The sequence below is a fragment of the Mastigoproctus giganteus genome, chromosome 7, assembly GCF_048544385.1.
Source record: "Mastigoproctus giganteus isolate SK-2022 chromosome 7, ASM4854438v1, whole genome shotgun sequence".
Classification (NCBI taxonomy): Eukaryota; Metazoa; Arthropoda; class Arachnida; order Uropygi; family Thelyphonidae; genus Mastigoproctus; species Mastigoproctus giganteus.
The window spans coordinates 162,459,093-162,472,203 of record NC_143581.1 but is presented as its reverse complement, the minus strand read 5'-3'; the positions used below and the strand labels follow the sequence as shown (position 1 = coordinate 162,472,203).

The 13,111-nt window shown below is 35.6% G+C and overlaps 1 protein-coding gene across 1 annotated transcript in view; it reads left to right on the top strand.

Annotated features, from left to right (window-relative positions):
• LOC150083300 (uncharacterized) overlaps positions 1–13,111 on the top strand; it is a 300,614-nt gene that overhangs the window by 217,831 nt on the left and 69,672 nt on the right. The window contains exon 13 of the mRNA XM_090378469.1: positions 11,951–12,141. Coding sequence (XP_090234595.1) covers positions 11,951–12,141 — 191 coding nt within the window. The remainder of the gene's footprint in view (positions 1–11,950; positions 12,142–13,111) is intronic.

The following is a 13,111-nucleotide window of genomic DNA, read 5'->3' as shown; positions in this document are numbered from 1 at the left end:
ACTTGAGGCATAAAAAGGCTTACTCCTTGTACTTTGGGTGTAAAGTAGGCAATCAGGACAAGAACTGGGCTCCACACAACTACTGCATTACCTGTTTGTCACAACTCAATGCATGTGGGTGAATTGAAAGGGGCATTTTATGCCTTTTTGCAGCGCACATGATATGGAGGGAGTCAACAAATCACGTCACAGACTGTTACTTCTGTATGGTGCCTCTTATTAGAAAAGGGATGACAATGAAGAAAAGTGGACAGTGACATACCTAAATATACCATCTGCAATTCATTCTGTGCCTCACAGTGAAGTATACCTGATGAAGATCAACTTGATATTCATGAAATACAGGCCGTCTACGTCAAAGGATCCACCATTTTATCCAAACCTTTATCCTTCTGAACCACATAAGATTAAGAAAATGGGCTTACTGACCTCATCAGGGATCTTGAACTGCCAAAGAATAAGGCAGAGCTTTTGGCATCAAGGCTACAACAGCAGAATCTAGATCATTCTGTGAAAGTGATATTTCGTACTCAAAATAAAGACTACAATAAATTCTATAAAACAGAACTCACTGTTTGTAAGGATTTTGATGGTCTAATGGCAACAATGAACATGAGGCACATTCCCGAAGAATGACAACTATTTATAGATGCTTCTAAGATTAACCTTAAGGCTGTGTTATTACACAATGGAAATATGCTGCCTTCAATACCTCTTGCATATGCCATCCACAAAAAAGAAACATGTGCAAACATGGAGAACATACTCTTAGGCGTACACTATCAGAAGTATGAGTGGCAGATATGTGGTGATTTAAAGGTAATCGCTATTTTATTAGGACTATAAAAGGGTTACACTAAGTATTGTTGCTTTCTCTGCAAGTGGAATAGTTGTGCCATGGATATGCACTATGAGAAGAGAAGTTGGCCTCGATGAAAATCATTAACACTTGGAATGAAGAACGTAGCATTTGAACCTCTGATAGATCCAAATAAAGTTTTGCTTCCACCACTCCACATAAAACTGGGGCTCATGAAAATTTTGTTGTCTTTGGAAGTGAACGGTCCTGCATTCACATACTTGTAAGAGAAATTCCTAAAACTTAGTACAGAGAAGATTAAGGTGGACATTTTCATTGGTCCACAAATAAGGCAACTTTTCAAAGACAAACAGTTCAAATGTGACCTTAGTCGTAGCAAGAAATCAGCGTGGAAAGTCTTTCGAAATGTTTCATCTGGTTTTCTAGGAAATGTTAAAGCCAGCAACTATGAGCAGCTTGTGGAAGATCTCATTACTTTTTAAGAAAAACTGGGGTGCAACATGTCACTGAAGATGCATTTCTTCCCACAAATCATGGTGCCATCAGCAACGAATGTGGTGGGTGCTTCCATTAAGACATTGAAGCGATAGAACAATGATACAAAAGCAAATGGAGTGCTTCTATGTTAGCCGATTATTGTTGAATAGTGACAAGGGATGCTCCCAAAGCTGAATACAAGCGAAAACCAAAAAGGTCCCATGTTTGATACAGGTATGTTTGTAGCTACATCTTACTGCCACAAATAAAAAATACCTTGTATAAATATAAAAAACTATTTTTTTTTTTAAAACATGAGTCAATCTGCCATTTTAAGCACTGTTTCTGTGTTTATGTAACCGAAAAATCTATAAAGTAAACTTACTTTCATGCCCAACCCAAAATTTGTTATTCAGTATAATCAGAAAAAACTGAGTTGGGTAGTGGTTGAAGCAACCAGCAATTGAATTCCGTCAGAAAAAGTAATGGACGTGGCGGGTTTCAGTGGAAATGAACATCATTGAGATTGGAATCGAGATCACTTATTTGTGAATGAATGAGGAAGTTTTTGGGAGGCTTAGATTTTTTTACAGATAAATGTGTTCTGTTAGTTTGACTATTCAGGATGCATTCAGTAGATAGTAAAAGTGAGTGGGGGAGATGATGTACAAATTAATGAAATTTTTGAATATGATGTACACCCAGCAAGACATTAAATCCTTGATATAACTAGTCACAAGTGGCTAGGTCTGGCTAATGGGGTGCATGCATGTTCACACACAGGGATTTGTTTTTTGGCCAGAAACTGGCAAACAGAGAGCACACTGTCTGCTGGAGCATTGTCTTATGGAGCATCTAACCATCCTTCCACAATTCAGGTCTCTCTTTTTTTTTTGAATTTTTTTTCATGCAGCCTTTTCAGAACTTTAGTGTAATATGTTTGATTGACAGTCTGATTTGATGGGATATATTCAGCCATAATTGCTTTAATATTGAAGAAAACAAGCAGCATGGTTTTCATTTTTGATTTTGACATTCTTGCTTTTTTTTTTTTTTTTTTTTTTTGTGGTGGATTTTGTCTTCCATTGTACTGACTGTCTTTTAATTTCTGGGTTGTACTGAACCAGCCAACTTTCATTGCAAGTAATTACAGTACTCAGAAAGTCTGGATCTTCAGTTTTTTTCAAAACATCTTCACAAACTGAAGTTTTCTCAATCTTTTGATCTTCATTCAAAATGTTTGGCAGCATCTTGTCACACTTTTCTCATGCCAAAATTTTCACCTAAAATATGTCTAATTTGTTTGTCTCATATCTATATTGAGTTCTGATTCAACCATTCTAATGCTTAAACAACGATCACTTCAATGTCTATACCTGGTCCACATTTTCATCAGTTTTCATGGATACCAGATGGCCTAGTCATTCATTGTCTTCACATTCTCTCCTCCTAAAAATCTTTTATGCCATTCAAATGTGCAAGCTCTTGACATAGAATCCTCCCAATAAACTTGACATAACTCATAATTTTCAACAAGTGGCTGCATATGCACTCTCTTATATAGCCACAACTATACATTCTGGTGAATAGGTCAACTTGGCATATAAGTCAACCCAAAGTTTTTGCCTTAGAAATTCATCCTTAGTCACCATTAGTCACCTTATATTCACCATATGTCAATTCTTTTTTTACAGTAATCCTTCTATATGAAAGATCTGCACAAAGAATTATTTTCTACTTTTTAATTCAGTTATTTCTACTTTTTCTTTTAAAAGTTTACATTATGACATTTTATTAACTACACAGAAACTAAAGAAAAAGATAAGCATATCTTTTTCTTTTCCACAAAACCAAACCTACAGACATAGGTGACAATGACAACAAATATTAAAGCTGTGTATACATTAGAGGCTTTGATTATGCAACCTTGTTTGGTCCCATAATACTAATTGATTTCTCTGTAAATAGTTCCTCAATATGGAAGCGAATTTGCTATTATATATAAATTGACAACCTCAAATTAAATTTACTGTCTGAGAACTCGAAGTAAACCTGAAAATATAACATTTGACAAATTCGATCTAATGAAGATAAGTAGCTTCTTGGTTTTAAAGGGTGAGTAAACAGTGTATATTTTTGAGGAATGTACAAGGGTTATCCCAGGTAATATTCACAAGGTGCACATGCTCATCCCATATGGCTGAATGACTGACAATTATCAGGATAATAATTTGAAGTTTAGCCTCAATATGAGTTTTCTTGAAACAGAATTCTGCACTGAATGTTTGTGTGAAGCAGTGGTTTTCACAGTGTATTCCACAGAACTCTGATGTTCCCAAAATTATCTTTAGGGTTCTTCAAATGTTCTGATTTTATTTTTTAAATATTAGAGTTCTGCAAATAAACTGAGTTGACAAAAAAAGGGTTCCGCTACCAAAAAATGGTTGAAAAACACTGATATAGAGGCTTTTAAAAAATTGATGATGATATTGCTTCAGGTCAGGTTACAGTTTCAGATCAAAGATCTTTTATCAGAATTGAAACTTTATGTGGTCGAACTCTAACACAAGTTTATAAATTGTTGCAGGAAATTAGTGATTTCATATTGGCAAAGGTTTCATCAAGGCCATACCAGTGTTGAAGACAAGCAAGCATAGATTGAGAACATTTACAGACAACACATCAACAGTCATTATTTCCACCATTTTGGAAGAATACAGACATATGACCTGTGAAGAAATAGCCAAGAAACCTGAAAAACCAAAATAATCAGTTCACTGAATTTTGTTACAAAAGCAAAAGGTCATCACCCATTATGTCCCACATTTGCTGTCAGGTGAACAATGAATAAAGCATAAAGTAAATGCAACACATACAGTTATTTGCATCTTACCAACAAGACAGTGAGGTATTTTTAAAACTCATTGTTGCTATTGATGCGACATGGATATGCAATTTTCAAGGCACCTCCATAGCCAGGTGGGCAGGAGCGGCAGTGCGTAGCACATGCTTCTTGATTAGACCGGGGTTCAAGCCCATGACCACCAATTACGGAGGATGTGGAAAGGTCAGAGGAATGACCACCGCATATCCTCAGAGCAATATGGCCTTAGTTGCTAATGCTCCTAAAAACCAAATAACAACAACAACAACAGCAATTTTCAACCTGAACTGAGATCACAATCAGCTTACTGGAAGCATCCGTCTTTGCAATGCCCCCTCTAAATGTAACTGACAGTGATCAGAGGTGAAACAAATGGTTATCATGGCCTAAGATTATGAGGGCATTATTGCCACTAATTATGTCCCACTTAGAAGATCAGTAACTGGAGACTACTGTGCAACATTTTTTGTCATAAATTATGCTCAAAATTTGTCTGAAGCAGCCACAAATTTCGGAAGCTTCTGTGCTTATACTCCATGACAATACAAGGGCTCATATCACACAGTCTGTGCACCTTGTTTTCACTGATCATAAGTGCAAAGCACAATCCCTCCGCAGTCCTGGTATGAGTCATTGTGATTACAATCTATTCCCCAGGCTCAAAAAAATCTTGTGTGTGTGCAAGATTTCTATCTTTAGAAGCACTGAATGCACTGTGACCGAACATTAGGCAGTTAAATGGCATTCAAAAATTTAAACACAGTTTGTGTTTAAAAAGACATATAGGCAAGATTTTATATGTATTAGAATATCTGTAAAAGGTAATGCACTTGCTTTGTTACCATATGTGGATGTAATTTCAGTTTTAAGTTATAGAAAACTCAATGTAATCAGATGTTTGGAAACAAATAGGCATAAAAACAATGGGTAGTGTATAGAAAAAAAAAATATGCAGGAGATGTAGCATTTGAGTGCAGATAATAGTGTCTGGTGCTATTTTAATAAATAAAAAAAGTTTATGGAATGTCCCTACCCATTATACTCTGAACTGTTATTGATTCTTTTCTTCAGTGATTCAGTCAGACATGAAGCCATCTGACTGTAGCTCAATATTATTAATTATTATTACATTCATTATTATTAGTAGTAGAGATTTCTTTCAAGAAAGAAAGCTTATAAAGCATCCAGCAAAAGAGGAAACACACACACACACACACACACACACACACCCATACCCTCCAAAGATGTGTCTAGTCTTTCCTTGAATTTATTCAAACCATCCACTTCCACAACAATAGTTGGAAGCCTTTTCCAACAATCAACCATCCTTCCTCAACTTGAATTTATGCCCCTTGTGTGTGTAGTCTTACATGCCATTAACATTTAGTTTACTCAATCCATTCAAGGCCTTAAACACCTCAATCAGATCACTTCACAAGTGCCTAGTCTCCAGATGCTGAAGTTTGCAGAACTGAACCCTTTCTTGGTAAGACCACCCTTTTGTTTCCTTCACCAATCAGCAATCTCGTTGCCCTTCTCTGTACTCATTCCAGTAGATCTACATCCTTCCTAAAATGAGGTCTCTACACCTGCCTGCAGTACTCAAGATGTGGCCTACCTGCCACCTTGTACAATGGGGTAATCACCTCCTTATCCCTGCTAGCAAAGTTCCTCTATATTATTAACAAAATGCTATAAGCTGTTCTGGCAGCCTGTCTGCATTGTTCAGAGAACTTCATATCTGACTGCACAATTACACCAAGTCTTTTTCTTTTCTGCTACTGAGTGTAGTACCACACAGTTGATATGTTAATCTGGGAGTACTGCTACCCATGTGCAGTACCTTGCATTTGTCAATGTTAAATTTCAACTGCTATTTCTCAGCCCATCTGCCTAATTTTTCTAGATCTTTTTGCAGTAGCTTACCGTGATTACTGTCATTGACCACCCTCACCCTGTCAACCTTTGTATCATCTGTAAATTTAGATATTAAGGATATGCCTTCAGCAATATCATTAATAGATATAGAAACAACACTGGGCCCAGCACTGAACTGTGAGGGACTCCACTGGTCCATGAAGAGCAAGCAGTGTCTGTTAATAACCACTGTCTTCTCCCACTCAATCATCCCTTTATCCAAAGCAGTAGCTTGCCCTTAATGCCACACTGCTCCAATTTGTACAGCAGTCTTTTATGTGCAATGGTATCAAAAGCTTGCCTGAAATCAAATTATATGATAACAGTATTATTTTTTGCATCCAGTTCCTTTTTTTACTACATCACAAGATCCAATCAGATTGGTCAGACAAGCTCACTCCTTAATAAATACATTCTGTGACTGTAGTATAATTGCATTTCTGTCTATGTGGTCCTGCATTACTTCTTTAACCAGAGACTCCATTATTTTCCCTGGAACAGATGTCAAGCAGGCAGGTCTGTAATTACTCATGTCACCTTTTGATCTGGGTATACATTTGTACATCTGCAGTCCATAGCCACATCCACTGAATCCAAAGATGCTCTCATAGTTATGACTAAGGGTGGCTTACCTCATTTGCTGCCTCCCTTAATATAATTGGATAGATCCTACCCACCCCAGATGTCTTTTTTATGTTAAGCTTCAATAATTTCTCTTCCACTCTCCTCTCAATTATCACAAAATCATTTTGCTCCCTCTTAGACTTTGATGAACTTCTGGCACTCCCCTTAGGGGAATGCCAGAAGTTCATCAAATGATAACCCATTCCAGAGCAGGATCATCAACCGTTAAACCATCAATATCAAGTGGACTAGTGTGATTCAACCCCCTTCCTTTTTTTAAATGACATAGGTGGTAATAAAAGATAATAGTCAAACCTCTCCAAAACAATTTACTTATTTATAAATTATATAATAATGTGTATAAATTACAATGTCCCACATCTCATTGGTATATTAGTGAATTTTGTTATACCAGTACCTGACTTATGTTTAAACAAGGAACATTCCCCACAAAGATATCCCTGATAGTGTCGTCAGTGCTAAATGCATATTCTATCTTTTATTGTAAGACAATCATTTTCTGAATTGTTCTAATCATAAAGGCATGTTCTTCAAAAATGTTTCCTGATAGTAAAATAGCAAAAAAATACGGATCTCAAAGAACATGAGCAACTGTCAGTGAAACTGACAGTTAGTTGACAAAATTTTTAAAAATGTGCATTTCTACCAATGTTGAGCCTTCACGGTGATTTGTGTGCTGATACAGTACAATGAAGTATTACGACTTCATATATTTAATATACTCACAGCAGAAGCTGTATGACTCTAGGAATATAAAGATGGTAAAATTTAAACTTAGTTTGACTAACTGACTTTCTGTCATGAATTCCTAAAATCAGAGCTTGTTTCCTTACAGAAGTATAAAGGTCCGCTGACTCCAAACAGAACTAATAGTTAGCAAGTTATCATCCAGTGTCAGAAGCATTAAGTTAAATATTATTTAACTTTAATGTAAATATAATTGAATTTGGACTTCCATAGTATTATTTCATGAACAAGGTTTTTGAAGCGAATTGAATTGAATTGAATTGATATTTTGCAGTATTAGTTCTGTGAGTTTCAGTGTGAGAACCTACCAGATGCTATATCAATGAAAGAAGAAGAAAGAATTGGTGGTCCTGGTTGAGGAACTGACAAGTGCAGAAAGCGGCTTGAAATATAATAAATTAGCTCAAGCCATTTTTTGGCATTTCAATATTTCCTCCTAGTAATGAGTATGAAAGGTAAAAAAAAAAAAAAAAAAATATAGGTAAAAAATAATAATAATACCATCCAAATATTCTCTTTCCGAAGAAAACCAAACTATAACCAAGACTTTTACTCAACGTTTTTGAAGAGGACAAAGTCAACATCAGTATCTTTCTTGAAGCAATAATAATCTGGTGGTGATATCTAACAGATAATCTACATGATGCCCACAGACAGAAAAAATTGTAGATGCACCAGAATTTGAAAGCATAGTGCAGTAGTAAACTGAAAACATATGAATTTCATATTAAAACTACATTTTAATATGAAATTCATATGTTTTCAGTGAAATTTAATTTCAAGTCCAATGTCTGGATTTTAAAAAAAATCCACTGCTTTCATTCTTACTTTTTGAATATCAAAGGTTTGCAGCTATGCGTGGTGCAAGACACCGTGAATTAGCTGAAGTCAGTGGAGTGACCAGTCATGCTATTTGATCAACAAGTTTGATGTTGTACCGGCATCCTCTATGTATAGATATGTAGGATGCCTGTATAACACTTACCACGTGAGTACATTATCTTTTCATAATTGTGAAAGTGGTGTGGGGTTGTTTCTCATGGTATAGAAGGCTAAGAGACATGATCAAGATTAGCAAGAGACATGATCAAAAAAATTTCACCATGTAACATCTCAATTTCCAAAAAACTTTGAAGTCCAAACACTGGCAAGAAATGTGATATTGACTGTTTTTTAGGACTATGTGGATGCTATCTGTGTAAAAACATTAGAAAGATAAGGGATCACAATAATTTCATTCTTGTACTTTAGACAAATTCAAACAAATAAGGCTTGGCAATACAGCAATGTTGCGTTAACACAAAACAGTGTGATTTCACTGCAACCATGTAAAATTGGTAAGCTTTTTTGTCACTGGTAGTTGTAATTATTCTGCATCCTCCCTAGAGTCCTGATTTTGTCTTGGTTTTTTTTTTTTTTTTTTTTTGTTGTTGTTCCCATAGCTTGAAGAAAAGCAGTAGATGTTACTTTGAAGAAGTAAAAGCATAAAGCAGCCATGAAAAGATGGTTGGTCTCCTTCAGCCAAAAGAATTTTGCTTGAACATCATACAAAAACTTGTTACATGCTGAATGAAATGTATTGAATTATTTAGACCATACATAGAAAACTGATACATCAAACTTTATTTCCAAGTACATTTTTTCTTTCAAAAGTTACACTAGTTTGTTTTTGTTAATAAAACTCATATTGTAAATATGAGTAAGGAAAATGGTTTTAAAAAACCAGTAGCATCACTAAGAAAAGCAATGAAGTCATAATGAAAGGCTTCACACCTTATATGTCTTTCTCTATCTAGAAAAATTTCCATAAGCAGTCCATACTCATAGGTATATTATGTTATTATTGATATCATTAATACCTATTTTTATGATTATTATAATTTAATTTTGTTTTGTAGATATTGAAAAATGAGTGACTATATACCACAAGAGAAGGTAGAACTGGTGCACTTACATGAAACAGACAAGAGCCAGAGGAAAGTATGCATCATTAGCATTAGTAAAGGCACATGATCCAAGAAAGCAAGCTTATATAGCATCAGCCAAAAAAAAGAAAAAAAACAAAACAAAAACACTCTTCTCATTTCACTCATCCACTCGCTCTAAATGTTTGTCTAGCTCTGCCTTGAATCTATTTAAGCTGTCTACAACAACAGATGGAAGTTTGTTCCAGCAATCAACCACCCGCTGGCTAAAGGCAAATTTCCGCACATTAATCCTTCAACTATCTTTCCTCAATTTGAATTTGTGCCTTTCAGGCGATTATTCTGAGCAAGAGGAAGAATCCCATCAGTATTGAGCATGCTCAAACCATTCAAGGCTTTATACACTTCAATCAGATCACCTCGCAGGTGCCTAGTCTCCAGACACTGTAATTTGCAAAACTTAAGCCTTTCTTCATAAGAGCAACCCTTTGTTCCATTCACTAATCTTGTTGCCCTTCTCTGCTCTTGCTCCAGCAGCTCTACATCCTTCCTAAAATGCAGCCTCCAGACCTGTATACAGTACTCAAGGTGTGGCCTGAATGGATAATCACCATTGCCTTATACAAAGGGATAATCACCTCATTATCCCTGCTAGAAAAATTCTTGTATATCATTGACAAGACACCATGAGCTACTCTTGCAGACCGTCTGCACTGCTCAGAAAACTTCATATCTGCCTGCACAATTACCCCCAGGTCTTTTTCACTCTCTACTTCTGTAAGTGTAGTACTACACAGTTGATACATTACTTTGGGTTTACTGTTTCTCATATGTAGTACTTTACATTTGTCAATGTTAAACTTCAGTTGCCACCCCTCAGCCCATCCCCTCAACTTTTCTAGATCCTGTTGCAGCAGCGTACTGTCATTAGTGTCATTAACAACCCTCCTGACCTTTGTGTTGTCTGCAAACTTGGATGTTAAGCCTGATATACCATGAATACAGAAAACAACAATGGACCCAGTACTGAATCTGGGGGACTCCATTAATAACATTAGTCCATGAAGAGCAGTGTCCATTGATTACAACTCTCTGTCTTCTCCCACTCAACCATCCCTTTATCCATAGCAGCAATTTGCCTCCAGTGCCACACTGCTCCAATTTGTGTAGCAGTCTTTCATGTGTACAGTATCAAAAGCCTTTCTAAGATCCAAATATATGATATCAAAGTTATTCCCTGCATCCATATCGAAGTTCCTTTGTGACCATATCAAATTGGTCAGACAAGACTTCCCCTTAACAAAACCCTGCTGTGTCCGAGCTATAACTGAAGTCTTGTCTAGTGTCACCCTTTGATTCTCCTTTGTTAATTGTCGTCACATTTGCACATCTCCAGTCCATGGGTATCTCCCCTCAGTCCAAGGAAGCTCTCATAATTATGGTTAAGGGTTTGCTTACTTCCTTTGCTGCCCCCTTTAATATAACTGGATAGATCCCATCCACCCCAGGTGCCTTTCTTATGTTTATCTTCAACAATTTCTCCTCCACTTTGCTCTCAGTTACTACAAAATCATCTAGCTCACTGCCAGAGTTTAATTCACCTCTGGGATTCCCCTCCCTGATTAACTCCTCATGTGTGAATGTAGATGCAAAATACTCATTTAGTTTGTTAACTACCTGAACAGGATCATCAACAGTTGAACCAGTGATATCCAGTGGACCAATCTGATTCATCCCCTTCCTTCTTGAGTTTACATAAGTAAAGAACTCTTTGCTGATTTTCCTCTGCATCCTTTGCCAAAGATTTCTCATAATCTGCTTTTGCCTGCCTAATCTCCTTTGTGACTTGGTTACAGACCAGCTTATATCTATCATAGGCTTCCATGTTGCCCATTAATTTGTATGTATTCCATGCATTTTTCTTCTCTGCCACATGTCTCATTAGTTCATCTGACATCCATTTAGGCCTAAACCTTGAACAATATTACTTAGTTGATTTCTAGCACATCTCCAGTCCATGTGTACCACCCCTGAAGAGTAATAGAAGAAGAGAAATAAATAATATACAGTTATAATTAAATGGCTAAGTTTAGAGAACATAAAACTATAGAGCTTTATTAAAAGTATAAAGTTATAATATTAGTAATTAATTGATAAGTAGATAAATATATTTACTTTTGCCTCTATTAATCAGAAAAATAACAAAAATTCAATAAATTTAACGAAAAAAAAAAAAAAACAATGCAACTGAAATGTAATAATGCACTGTATACATTAACTTTGTTTTAAACATACCTTCATTACTTGCTGCAATAACAAATAGAAATAAACCAATGGATAACTAAATGGTGTTTTGTTTTGTTTTTTTATAAGCTTGTTATTTTAGATTAACAACTGCATAGTTATTAGGATTTGTTACCATTTAACACATTTCAATTTGAAAAAAAAAAAAAAAAAAAAAAAATTGAAACCAAAAAGTTCTCATTCATGTGTATCTGTCTAAAAGAAATGCCAAAATCTAATTTTCTTTTTCAGGATATGGGCTTTTCTAAGCAGCAAGCTGAAGTTGCTATCAATTGTTATGGAACTGTACAGAAAGCACTTGATTCATTGTTAACAGGAAGTACATTAAATCAGCTTTCTGTTGCTGGTGAATTATATCACTCTGATGAAGATGTTCATGCACCTTCTGGAGGACTTTCCCTACCAACTGCTGACAAAATGGAGTACGTATATTAGTTTCATTTAATGCATAAAATCTCACTGGTAATGTGGTTAATTGCTACTAGAAACTTGTTTTAATTTTATACATTATACATTTTATACCAAGATGCACCAGCTGCTAATTTGCTTTGGTTTGATATTAGGATATTTTATGTGAAGACCATTTATGCTATATAACTTTTAAGATATTTGGTCAAACTGATAAAGGTTGCAGGCATGATTTTAAGATTTCTAACTTTAAAATTTACATAATCAACAACTTTTTTGGTTAGCAATAAAGTTCCCCCATAATTTATTTCACAAAAAACATCAACAAACTAACTGCATGACATCATCTCTCTCTCTCTCTCTCTCTCTCTCTCTCTCTCTCCATTTTTGTTAGGATTTAATTTATTGGGGAAGATAGAATTACTTTACAAACTATACATTCTGAAATTTTAGGCGAAAATAGGCTAAAGCATACATAGTAAGACCATATGAAAACGAGACTATGGAAAATGAAAATTTCTGCTGACTTCCCACAAGAAATAAGTCAAATGGATGGTGTGTAAAGGATGAAGTAATGCACAGGGTTGAACTCACAGGTGAGTTCAACCCTGTGCATGTACATAGACACAGATGTTAATACAGCACGCCCCCGTTATAACGCAGTTCGCTATACGCTGATTCGCTATAACGCTGTTATTATATTATAACCCGTGTCTGACTATAACGCTGTCACAGATCACTATAACGCTCTTTTACAGATTACATTTTTGACATATTTAACGAAATCGTTTCATTTGATGAAGTCGATAGCTTGAAAATGAATAGCAAAACAGCATTAAAACGTTTCCCACGCCGACTTGAGAAATTTTCCCACGCTCAGTGAAATTTTCTCGCACGCTAATTTAATTGCAGTACAGTGACTTGTTACGTAGTTCCTAGATCAATATTTTAAAAAATGACGAAGTATATTGCTTGTAATATTTG